We start from the raw sequence: 13,068 nt of genomic DNA on the forward strand, positions 1-13,068 counted from the left end.
AATTACGACTACACCTAATGCGATGAAGGGAAATACTTAATGTGTTTGATGGTGTCATGTCCCCTGGTTCTGAGTCTTCAAGGAGGACTCAAATGCAGATAGGTCATAGGTCACCCAACTTCATGGGTAACCCTCGGCATCAGCTATAAAGACTGATCACTTCCGGCAGGCCTATCCAGTGGATTTTAAGGTGTTTTAGAATGTTTTTAGGATGTTTTTAACAATGTATATTATGTTTTAATTCAGTTTTATGTGTTTTATATTTACTGTTGTTCCCTGACTCGATCAGAATGGAGAGGCGGGTAAGAAATAAAATTATTATTATTATTATTACACTATCCCAGCTGAGGATGAAGCTCTCTCGTCATCCGACTCTGAGGATGACTCCCCTGCAGTTTCTCCTTTCCATCAATACGAGCATGAGGCCTTAGCTAGACCTACCTTTTATCCCACGACAGAGGAGGGAAGATCTCGCGTTGTGTTTAACGTGAAATCCCACCTCTGTTTACACACGATGCATGACGACCCCACAAGGAGAGGCGTCGTGTCCGCCATTTTAATTTCTTTTAAAGAGGAAGGAGCGCACAAATGCTCGTGCGCTAAAGGTAAGTGTTTTTTTAAAAATAATTTAAATTCCCGCTCCCCCCACCCTACCCTTGATGGCCGCAGTGCTCCTGAGGAGTGCTGTGCCCCATGCGCGGCTCCAGGCAAAGAATCGCACAGAGCCAGGTCAACTTGCGGCAATGGCCCACACGTTCCGCGGTCTCGGGCTCAGCCCAAGACGGCAGAAAAACCGGGGCCAAAGTGGAGGGCTCTATCCTGGGGCAAGAGAGGGATGATCCCTCCCTGACTCGGGATCCCCTGTGCGTCATGTGGATGCACAGGGACAATCCCGGGCTTCACCCCGGGATAAAGCCCCGTCTAGCTAAGGCCTGAGACTGCAGAAACAGACACCGTCGCTTTAATAACTGTGGTTAGCATCCAGCAGTTGAAAGACCAGGCGCTGTCAGCTTTCTTAAGGCCTTGGTTGACTGCAGTCCTTTCCTGGGACAACAGCTCTTTATAGGAGCACGTCCTTCAGTGTGCTATCCAAGGTGCTGCCTTGACTCCTGCCTTGTGTGATGTGACCCAGAACTGACAGTGAGCAGTGATTTGCTGTCCGCTTCCCCTGGGCCTCATGCCTAGTCAAGACAGACAGTAAGACTCACTAGGAAAGCATGTTCCACAAAGAAAAAGATGGGTTCAGAGGAAAAAAAAAAAAAGAAGATCACATGGGGAAGAAAAACATTAGAATTTTTTTAGCAGGACTTCTATAATCAAGCCCATCCAGTCCCTAGCTATATATTAATATGTATAAAAGGCTTCTTGAACGTTGCTCCTACAGGCCAGACCTGCATAATTTGTGACCCACGAAACTGAACACAGCCCACCAGACAAAAATAGTGGTTTAACAGATGTTGGCCGATGCACCCCACCAGGACAAAAAAAAGAAGGCTCATCACGCCCCTTCGAGGCTTCCATACATGGCTGGTAGGCTATATTTGGCTTGGGAGATCCCAGGGTGTGACGGGATCTGTATGTGGTATAGTAGCTTGATAAACCTCAAGCACCTCGCAAGCAATTATATATAACTGGCATGCTGCATCTAGCCTGGGTCCTGCCAGGTGAATAAGCCTAGTCTCGGGAGAGCAGTGTCGTCATACCGGTGAATCAGCATTCAAGGTGATGATTTCTTCATCATGATCCAACAGCTTGCAGGCATAAGCAATATTAATGGCCGTCTCTTGTTTATCTCCAGTTAGAACCCATATCTGCAGCCCTGCTTTGCGCAAGCTGGCAATGGTTTCTGGGACGCCATCCTGCAAACGGTCCTCAATGCCAGTTGCCCCTGCCACACAAACAAAAGAACAGAGAACTTTAATTGTTCTTCATATATAGTTAAGAGAAGAAGATAATCATTGCAGTTTTTGTGATAACGAACATGCACAAAGTGGACAATTTTGGCAGCAATCTTCGAGTTGTAGATCATAATACAGTTGTGTGCTAAGCCAGGCATGAATCTGGCAGACAAAAATGCCCTAATACTTGCCCACGACACAGAACAATGGAACGTGCACAGAAGAGGGTGGCAAAGCCAGTGAGAGTTCTGGAGACCATGCCCCACAAAGAAAGGTGGAAGGAATTAGGTATGCTTAGTCCGAAGAAGAGATGATTTAGAGGGAATTTGAGAGTCATCTTCAAATATCTGAAGCAAAACAAATTTTCTTTATCATCTATGTTTAACCAAACATAAATGATAAAGCAAATTTGTTTTCTGTTGCTCCAGAGCGGACTCAAATCAATAGGTTCAAATTAGAAGAAAACAGATCCAGGCGAAAGTTTAGGAAGAGCTTCCTGACATTTTTTGGTAATGGAAAAGGTGGTCTTGGAGGGTGGCGGACTCTCTCTTAGAGATTTTTAAACAGAGGCAGGATGGTCACCTACCAGGAGAGCTGTGGATTTCCTGTATCAGCAGTGGTTTGGTCAAGATAACCTTTGAGGTCCCTTCTAACACTATGCTTGTATGAATGGAGGGCAAAAACATTTCAGCAAGTTCCATGTCATAAACTTATTGGTGGTAACAAGAAGCTGGCTGGGTTCTGGACCACTTGATAGTGTGGGTGTTGGCTGATGACAGAAAAAAGAAGGTTCATCACGCCCCTTCCAGGCTTCCATACATGGCTGGTAGGCTATACTTGGCTTGGGAGGTCCCAGGATGTGCAGGCATCTTGCAGGCTGTACATGGTATAGTAGCTTGATAAACCTCAAGCACCTCGCAAGAAATTATATATAACTGGCATGGTTCGTCTAGTCTGGGTCCTGCCAGGTGAACATGCCTGGTGTCTTGGGAAGGCAGTGTTGTTATACTGGTGAATCAGCATTCAAGGTGATGATTTCTTCATCATGATCCAACAGCTTGCAGGCGTAAGCAATATTAATGGCTGTTAAGGTCCAGAACCTAGTCACCATCTGTGCTTTGCATTGTCCGTCGGTTTGTACTCTCTAAAATGCGAAGTAAGGTGAAGTCATATCGGAATTTGTCCTAAGCTGTGTTCAGGTAAGCTGTAGTTCATTAAGGTTTGGGTGTATATCAAAGCTAAAAGTGTCCAGGCTAGTTTTCTAATTCCCACATTTCTCAGGAGCAATGGTCATTTGCTTGGCCCTCTGTGTTTATTTTACTAGAATTGTTCTATTGACAGTGGAATAGCTCTGCTATTTCACATAGCACTCAGTCTCTTGCACTCTGCTTGAGACAAAGTAACATTTGCATCAGAAATGTGATATGGGACCCTAGTCAGGCCTACGTCTGAGGCAAACATCTCACAGACCAGCTCCAAGGTCATTTCCCGCTTTGCACATATGTGCATGGTCAGCCATTTTGCTCACCCTCACTGGCATGCAACTAAAAAGCAACAGAAGGTAGGGGAAAATAACATGGGAATCTGCCATTAGCAGCAGCAGCTTCGAGTAGGTTCTGCTGCTGCTTCTGGAAGTTAGTAAAAGAAACCTTTCTTCTCCATGCTGCTTTTGATTCAGCTTTGCGGTTTTTTGACAGTTGATCAGCCTTATATTCTAAGTCCTCTCATTACTGAACAGGCTGCTCAGGGCTTAATTGGCCAAACAGATGGTTTCGTTATGACAGGAGTCTGTTTTCATTTATCCAGCTGCGTTCAAGTAAACTTTAAATTCATTAAAGTTCATATGTACACCCAAAGTCAATAACGATGGACAGAATTTTCTTTGAAATTATGTTTCATGGCCCCAGTGGTCTGGGCCAACACAAAGAACTGTTCAAGGAAGAATGGATGTTTGTGATTTCATTGAACATGGCAGGGTGGGAATCAGGCACCGCTACCTACATCAGAAGTGGGTAGATTTCAGGCTTGCAAGATCTACTTTGTCATTTATTAGAGCCCCAAGATAAAGGGCCCTGGATCCAGTCTAGAGATGTAAAATTTCCTGAAATTTTGAAGCCATGGGAAAAACCTGTTTTTTCCCCAAGGTTTTTTTTTGGAAAAAAATGGAAATTGAAAGTTATTTTGTTACTTTAGGAACATAAGATGTAATTATGTCCAAGTTGGTTTGGCATAAAATTATTACATTTGGTATATTGAAAGTACAGTGTATTCAAACAATTATTACAAATTTAATTTACAACAACAACATCATCATCATTATTATTATTATTATTGTAACAAATGGAGCTACAAGCTCCTGAACTGTTAGGAACACCTGACCTGTAAGGAACCTCTTTGGTTCTGCCAGTTTATGAGGAGCAGGCAAAAAACAATTTAAAACAACAACAAGAGAAACCACCAACATTAGGAACAAAGAAAATTATTTATGTCTCCGCTAGTCCTCCAGTCTCAAGACATAAAGCACCCATTCCCATAAAAAGAACTGAGAAAAATCAATGAATATGTGATTGTTTTTTTTTTTTTTTTGTAGTAGCTGCTCAGATGGGGCTATTTGTGAAACCTTCAATCCCTGGCAGCCTCTCAGTCTTCCTTCACTCAGTTTGTTAGTCTTTAGCAAACATTGCCCTTGGGAAATCTTTCAAACTCTTACCACGAGTAATGGGAACTACAGCTTGCTATGTACTATTTTGGAGCACACAGACCTCTTGGGACAAAGGACTCAAGGAACATGGGACTTCAGATCAGGTTGTTCCTGGTTGTTGATGATGACGAGGATGATTTCTTTTTCAAAGTTTTTGGGATAGGGTGAGCCAGAACATTGAATGTATGAACAGCTACATTCCAGAATGTGCAGTATTATTGCAGCTTCCTGGTGGAAACTAATTCCAGAGATTAATGGCTATCACTGGGAGAAAGGACTTCTTTGGTTACATTTTCAATTGTAATCCATTCCTTGTTTTCCGTTTCTCTTTTTCCTGACAGAAAGCCTCTTCCGACCTGAACATACCCAGACACTACAATCAACATATTGGGTCCCCCTCTGAGTTCCTGCTCTGAGGGAGGCTTGCAGGGTGGTGACAAGAGAGAGGAGGCCCCCAACTATGGAATCAGCACCCTACTCAGGCCCACCTGGCACCAGCACTGCCATATTTTGGTGGCCAGGTTCAGACTTCTCTCTACTCCCATACATTTAATGACATTTAGTGGCATATGATGGGGTATTTATGACAGTTATCTAAACAGGTCTAGTATTTTATTGGAACTATTCTTAGATGTCTAAATTCTTTTAAATTTTGTATGTGTAAAGTTTTATGCTGTATTTTAGGCTGCATTTTTATATTCTATTTTATTATCTAATGAATTGTTGTAAACTGCCCAGAGAGCTTCAGCTATTGGATGTTATAGAAATGAAATGAAATAAATAAAAAATGTTTTGAAGTTACCTAGTAGATGCAAATCAGTCTCTATACGAGTTGCTGACTGGAACAGCAGCTCTTCCCGGTTGTCAATCGAAGATTCTGCTTCAATGTGACTTTTTAACCAGCAAGAATACTCCTCTTGGCTCAGCACCTGTTAGAAAATGCAAATAAGAAGGGGAAACATTTATGCTAACCTCATAACTACACATCCTCATAACTACACACCCAAGGAGAGTCCAGAAATGCAGACAGCTGTGGGTTGATTCCTATCAATAAATCAACGGTAGCAGCTTTCATCTCTATCAGAAGCAGGACTATTATAAAACTAATGAGGCTTAGCGACTCATTCAAGACCAAACCACTCCTCTGCTGAGGGAACTGCACTGGCTGCCTATTCACTACCGGGCCAGGTTTAAGGGTCTTATACTTGTGTACAAAGCCCTAAACAACTTGGGACCAGGATACCTGAAACAGCGCCTTCTCCTCTACCAACCTGTCCGGTCACTGAGGTAATCCAAGGGCATGCTCCTGGTGGTTCCACATAGACCCATCCTCCGATTGGAGTCCACCAGGAGAAAAGCCCCCTCCCACTATGGAATTCCCTGCCTCTGGAGGTCAGGCAGGTGCCAACTTTGTATTCCTTTTGGCACCTCCTGAAAAAGTCATTATTCCAGGAAGCCTTTCCTTAATGACCAGCCATGGCTCACTGTACATTTTGCTTCTTTTAAAATCTATTTTAAAGTATTTTATTCTGTTTTTATTTTATGTTATCTTGTACGCCACTCCAAAATTTTCACTGGGGAGCAGTATATAAATATTGTAAACTAACTAACTAACTAAATAAAATACAACAGCGTTACAACAGGGACAACGTCATAACAAGTTCTGTCTGGAAGCTTGTCTCAGGGGGAACATGGTAGTCTGAGGTGGAGGTGGCAGATGACATCATAGACCCTGCTAAACAAAAAATCTGGGTGCCTCAACTCTGTGAGCCCTGTTTCCACGACACCACTGGTGTTAACAGAATCCACAGGCCATCCAGAGTCTGCCTAATGAAAACCCATCAATTTCCCTACGCTTAAGCACGCCCAATACTCTGTTGGGTTGTTGCCCAAGTGTTCTTGTTGCATAAAACAACTTAAAGAAGCCCATAAAATTGAAAAAGCCCCATGAAAACAATTTAGGGGGAGGTTGCAGGTGCTTACTTTCTTTGCAATGCACAAAGTCCTTAGTCCATCAGCAGCATAAAGATTAAGAAAATTCTGAGTTTTGCTTCGGATTTTCTTTTGATGTTTGTCTCTAGGGTCATCTGGAAATAATTAAAAGAAAAGAAAAGCCCTTAAAATGAAAAATGCCAGTAATTCAGTGGTCTTAAAATGAATAATCCTTCTCCCCTTCCTTATGGCTGGAAATAAAGCTTAAAACATTGCTTTTTAGTAATGCTACTATCCCATAGGAAACCCCAAAGCGGTCTGCTCAAAAACAATAATTTTGTGTATGTCACATAGCTTTTATCTCCCTTTTATATGTGCCGCAGACTCTGGTATAACATTTTTTGGTTAACATTTACTATTCAGTTGCTTGCACTGAGGCGATGGAAGAAGTCTTCCCTTCTTTATCAGTTACATTCCTATTACTGCTTCAATATTTGTTTTATCGGGCTGCACTAATGCAGTTCGCTGTGAAGGGATCGAACAGGCAAGACCGAAGTGGTACATAGATGACTTGTCCCAGATGCCATCAAAACTACGTATCGACTCTATCCAGGAGCCTGTCTTCACAGTGCCACTTTGCAGCTCCTTTCCCCTGAAACCCCGTAGTATTGCTGCTGCAGGGTGGGAGCACGGGAAATCCCCATGCCAGGAGGGAGCGCGAGGCTTTCTGGTGGTCATCCAGGTACATGAGCCCATTTTCCTGCCCTCTTCCTGGCTTCCGTTGACCAATCAGTAGTCTCCATCCACCCTGGAATGCCTCCAGCTTGACGCCGAAGCAAGGTCACGCGTCGGAAGGGCCATGGTGACCTTGCTTCAAAGGAAAAAGTCAGGGTTACATGCCCAAAATTTTAAAGGCACAGCTTCAGGGAAAAGCCCCCTTGTGGCTGCGAGTCGGTGGCTCTGTCATATAACCGATGCGGTGCCGCTGCGCAGCCACTGCAGGGCAAAGAAGACATATAGGGCTCATCCTCACCAAGCAGGATATTCCACTATGAAAGCAGCATATAAAAGGCAGGAGCCACACCAAGCAGGATATAGTGGTATGAAGGCGGTATATAGTATGTCTCAATGGGCCCCAACAGTTGTCAGTGCACTTCAGTACCGCTATAAAGCAGTAGTGTGGCTCCTACCTTTTATATACTGCTTTCATACCACTTTCATAGTGGAATATCTGCTTGGTGTAGATGAGCTCATAGATATGCCCCAGTTCTGTGCATATCTAGCATCCTTCAATTTATTGGGCGTTACTGGAAGTTTTATTCACTTTGCTTCAAAGTTTTTGTTTTTTTAAAAAAGGAAAAGCGGAGAGAGGGAGGGGCCATAGCTTGGCACGCAGAAGGTCCCAGGTTCGATTCCCAACATCTCCAGGTAGGGCTAAGAAAGGATCCTGTCTGAAACCCTGGGGAGCTGCTGCCAGTCTGTGTCAAAAGAACTGGGCTGGACGGACCAATGCTGTGACTCTGTATATGGCATCTTCCTAGGTTCCTATGACATGAAATGAAAAGGAACAGTTTAGGACATTGGACGCCAAAGTATTGGAAATCCCCCATCATTAGGTAGCAGCAACTTTGACATGGCTCGTTTTTAATGGCTGCCTTCCTGGAATTTTAAAATTTATGTTTTATTGTATTTTCTTATTTTTATATGCATTTTTAAAATGTATCTCTAATCTGATGATCCAATGGAGTCTCTGAAAGTTACATAGAATAAAAAGATTGTTTTGTTAAATGAGACTCAGAAACTTGCTTTTCCCAGTATGCTCAAGTCTATGCCAGACACCAATTCTGGTATGATGAATGCATGGATGTGCGGAATAAATATTGCATATAAACCTTAATAATAAGTGTGGATTATAGCCTTACAATCACTTAGAGAAAAACAAGCATGCAGAAACACAGTTTTTAGATTCTGTGATGAAAGCATCATCATCAGAATGGCAAAGCTTACTTTCTGCCGGTTGAATAACAAACATTTCTTAATTATGTGGCCCTGTTCTGACTTAGGTTTTTGAGAGAAAATAAAAGCCTTATGCTTGCATCTTTCTATATTTCATTCAACAAATACTGCAGAACCAAAATCCTTTCAAGGTGATTTGCGCTAGCATTTTCCGGTAATATTGAAGTAATTATGCTAAGATATTTATGCTGAATCCAACATCTGCTGTAAACCACACAATTAAATTTCATGGGTCCACAAGGTGCAAATGTGTCAAGGAAAACAATCCAATTTGACTAGCAAACCTGAAATGCAATATTCATTTCAGCTTCATATTTTATTAGTGACATAAAACGAATGTGTATAGAACGCCACATTTTTATTGATTAACAGATATTTCTCTTCTCAAGCGCTGAATGAAAAATTCTGCAAATTGGGGGAAAAAAGATTCGATATCAAAAGCTCATTCAAAAAAACAAAACAAAAAGGTGGTGTGTGTTTAAAGCCAACTGATTAAAATAAGCAGCAATTCTGGCTCACAGCAAGTTCACGTATCTTTGTGTTGCTCTTCAATTAAAAATTCAAACTTTCTTTTCACAGTCAGGCGTCTACTCACCATTAATTACGTCTTCCTTTCAAACCACTGCTAATTTTAATTGCCCAACTTGTATTCCTCTTATACGGCAAAGCTGGATTTCATTTGTTCTCTGCTTGATGAATTCAAAAGCCTTTTGGCTAGGTCCAGACCCACAACTGAAACTAGGGTATTAGAAGTCAGGATTCGGCAGCAGGTTGGAGAGTACTCACATGGGAAAGTTGAGGGTGAAGTGGGCAGGGATCCTGGGGCCAGGGCCAGTGTGCACAAGCTCCTGGGCCCTCTCCATGCTTAGAACTTCAGACCCAGGGAAGAAATCCAGCCTGCCTGGGGTCCAAATAACACATCAAGCGTTCCATTCAGACATGCTTTATGCCAGGGCTGAAGAACCAAATCCAGCCCACCTGGGGCCTTGATACAGCCTTATGGGTTTCCCAGATGGACACCCTTTCCTGACCCCACCCCATTTCCTGGCTTTTGTGCAATTTCCCCCCATTCTAAAAGGTTGAAATACCTCTTCCAAGGCATGTTTAGTGGCAACAAGAGGTTTAAGCTAAAATATGCTGGTGTTTTCGCCCCCACCTCCACCTACTCCTGGAATGTGGCCCCCGAGGGATTTTCCAGAGTGGAATTTGGCCCTTGGGCTTAAAGAGGTTCAACACCCACACATATCCATTCCTTGAATGCCTGTATAGGGTGTATGGTAGTTTAATAGTGAACTAATCGGGTTCAAAATGAAACTGGATATGCCCCAAACTCAGCTTTCGGAACCTGGTTCTCAAAAAGTTCGCAAAGGAACATTCCGAGTTCTAACTTTGCTAAAAAAAGAAGAGAGTACCACATAATGCTTCAATGTGTCCAGCAGTTCTCCCATGTGTTCATCATCTAAATCTACCTTTACAAACTGGTTCCAAGAAGCTCCCACCACAAGGGATCAGCAAAATTACTGGCCCCTATTCAGCTAGAGCAACTTACAGTGAGTCCCTCTGAAAGCAATTGGTTGCAGCTAACTCCCCGTTGATTTCCCAGGGAGAATCCCAATTAGCTTTAGCTGCATTGGGATCAATGTGTAGAAGGGAAAGGTGGTTGTCCGAACTTGCTCTAAGCTCCAGGAAATCTCCACAAAGTGAGACAAGACAAGGCAAGGAAAAGCTGCAGTGATAAATTCTTACTGTCCCCACCATTAAAATGTATCTTAACTAACATACAATGCTGGAAGGAGATACTGTATTTCGTAATTGTGTTTTTAACCTGTTGGATGTTTTTTGTGGTTTTAATTTTTGTGAACCGCCCAGAGAGCTTCGGCTATTGGGCGGTATAAAAATGTAATAAATAAATAAATAAATAAATAAATAAATAAATAAATACAAATGCTGAGCATTTGGAAAGAAAGCTCACAGAACGGATCCATTTTGTTTAGATTTGATCAGGCAAAGAGCCTACTGTTATGAAGCTGCTCCTGAAATGATCATAAAGGCAGAACATGCTGTGAAGAGTTTCTTAAAACTGACAAGAGCTTACAAATCTATCACTTTTGCTGATCTGTATGTTACGACAGGAAATTAATCAAGAGAAAGCCATACCTGAAGAACAGGGCAGAAGAAGTTCCATGATAGTTGAATCTGCGCCTTTAGTGTAAACGTTAATTTCTTCCGTAAGAGGATGCCTGACCACTACCGACATCCTCTTCCGGATGGAGTCAAAGCCCAGAATGTGCAAGACTTCAAAGGTCAGTCTCCCCAGGTGAGGCAGCTCTACTGACACCTGGTCAGGCAGCCTACCAACCAAAGCACAGTCATAGGCTCTTGCGGCATAGACAAGAGCCGCTTCGTCCGGACTCTCAGCCTCGTAACGGAGTTCTCCCTCGCCCAGCCCATTCCCTGATGTCCACTTGGGCTGCTGGGAACTATAGCCATTGTTATTCATTTGGGAAGAAGTCACCAGCTTCTCTTCTAGTTTTAGTAAAGTGCTCTCAGTGGATGCTGACGAAACAATGCTCGAGCCGGCTCGGTGCGTCGATTTGCTAGTGGCCAGGCTGGATGAGCTGCTGTTGTTTGAGCCGGAGGTCAGGCGGCTGGGTGTGAGTCTCCGAATGAACTCCTCAATGGTCTTTACTGGAGACTTCAGTTCAAACCTGATTCTGATCTTGAGAAATAAAGATCAACCACCGAGAAAGGAGATAGATGAGATATTTGGTATAAGGTCTAATGGACAGCACAAGTGAGGGAAACAAAGCATAGCGAATATTTATACACATCTACGTCAGTGTCATGTATGGCCCTACTGCTTTTGTGTTGGGAGCAGGTGACGCAAGTAATCAATCAGGAACAGATTCTGATTCAGAAGATGCAGAGCCAGTGGGGGTGGAAGTTCACACGGGAGAGCCTCCAGCTGCGAATGCGCCCCCTCCAGAGTCTATCTCCTCAAGGTCAGATCCTATGCTCTCAGGAGACAGGGAGTCAACTTCTGGGGGTGAACATTCCCAAACATTACTTGATGCTAGGAATCACTGGAAGTTAAAATGTTCAGCGAGATTATCAGCAAAGAGACAGTCAGAGAGATTGCATGAGAAGTCATCTACACATCCTCCTCCACCTTGAACCTGGGGACATTTGAAAAGCCTTTTCTGTCCTTTGAACGATCAATTGTTTTGCTTAGTTTGCATAGCATTGCCTAGGGGAGATTTCCCCATACAAGTGCCTAGTTTGTGTTACAGAAGTGTTAATTGGTTGCAATAAAGCTTTGTGGATTGGCCTAGGAACCTTCCTTAGTTTTGACTCCTTAGGGACACTTGAGCAGCTACAGCACAGACAGTCAGTTCAGAGCTCAGAAAAGGTTTCCAAAATCAGAAAAGAGTGGGAAAGGTTATTTGAGGGCAGGGGAGGGCAACCTAGTCTGGCCTACAGAGCTTGCCAAGCTTGCCTGTGGAGTCCTCTAGGATTCACCCTGGAGATAACAAAGGGGGAAGAGGGCAGGCAGGGGACTTTCCCGCATGGTGTCTTCCCAATGGGGAAGCCACCATACAGGCAAAGCATCTGGGACTGAACCAGGCCACTGCCAGCTCAGTACCAAATTCTTCTCCCACATGATGTCAGAGGGCATAGCAACGTCTCCCCATTGGGCATTCAGCAAAGGTTTAGGTTGGAGGTCATCCACACCCTCCACCCAATTTTGGTTGCCCTCACTTATTCTAAAGGATGAAACTCAAGCTGTGCACATTAATACACCTGCACATTAAGATGCAATCAATATTTTCAAACATGGCAGTGCTAATGGGAAAAAGAACAAGGAATGTCTTGTAGGCCTAACTGAGGTGATCCTTCTTCAATCCTGCATAATTAACAGATCTAGAATTGAGCCAGGGTGGTGAAGATATATTCTTGAACAGCAGTGGATATACCGCCTTATGGTGCCTTTTGAATTTCATGGATCAAGACCTGTATTTACATTGGTTTTGATCCAAAGGTTCCCTTGAATTCACAGAAAGCCTCTCCAGGTCACAAAAGAACTGTTTTTGATTTAGCGGGAAAGTGCTGCACAAGTAAAGTGATCCTAAATCCAGAGAAGTTCTCCCGGTTGCACATGCTCTTGCTCATGACTGCACAAACTATTTTCAAGGCCTTTTTATGCCTCAGTAGTTTATATAATATACAGCCTATATCTTCCATGTTCACTATGTTTCTTCTACTGTAATGCACCCTTCAACAGCGGTTGAGCAAGAGTTCACGGAATGGCACTAATACATTTTTTTCTCTCCTTCCTCTCAAGGTTCTTTAGATCCAAGCCATCACGTTTTCCCATGTTTTACCTTAAGGTACTTTGGGCATGGTTAAGCATTCATGGTGTTTTTTTTTTTATAAAAAAATCTATCGCGCCTTTCTTAAAACAGAAGGCAGATCACAATACCGTAGTAAAAAAATACAAATCCAAACCCCACATTCTCACTT

At 43.1% G+C, this 13,068-nt stretch overlaps 1 protein-coding gene across 1 annotated transcript in view; it reads right to left on the reverse strand.

The window, feature by feature from the left end:
* Positions 1-13,068, reverse strand: part of ATP10A (ATPase phospholipid transporting 10A (putative)) — a 158,954-nt gene that overhangs the window by 24,992 nt on the left and 120,894 nt on the right. The window contains exons 10-13 of the mRNA XM_063126292.1: positions 10,705-11,266; positions 6,583-6,686; positions 5,402-5,528; positions 1,704-1,888 (exon numbers count right to left, since the gene is read on the reverse strand). Of these exons, the coding sequence (XP_062982362.1) occupies positions 1,704-1,888; positions 5,402-5,528; positions 6,583-6,686; positions 10,705-11,266 (978 nt within the window). The remainder of the gene's footprint in view (positions 1-1,703; positions 1,889-5,401; positions 5,529-6,582; positions 6,687-10,704; positions 11,267-13,068) is intronic.

This window comes from Elgaria multicarinata, chromosome 5 (assembly GCF_023053635.1).
Source record: "Elgaria multicarinata webbii isolate HBS135686 ecotype San Diego chromosome 5, rElgMul1.1.pri, whole genome shotgun sequence".
Lineage (NCBI taxonomy): Eukaryota > Metazoa > Chordata > Lepidosauria > Squamata > Anguidae > Elgaria > Elgaria multicarinata.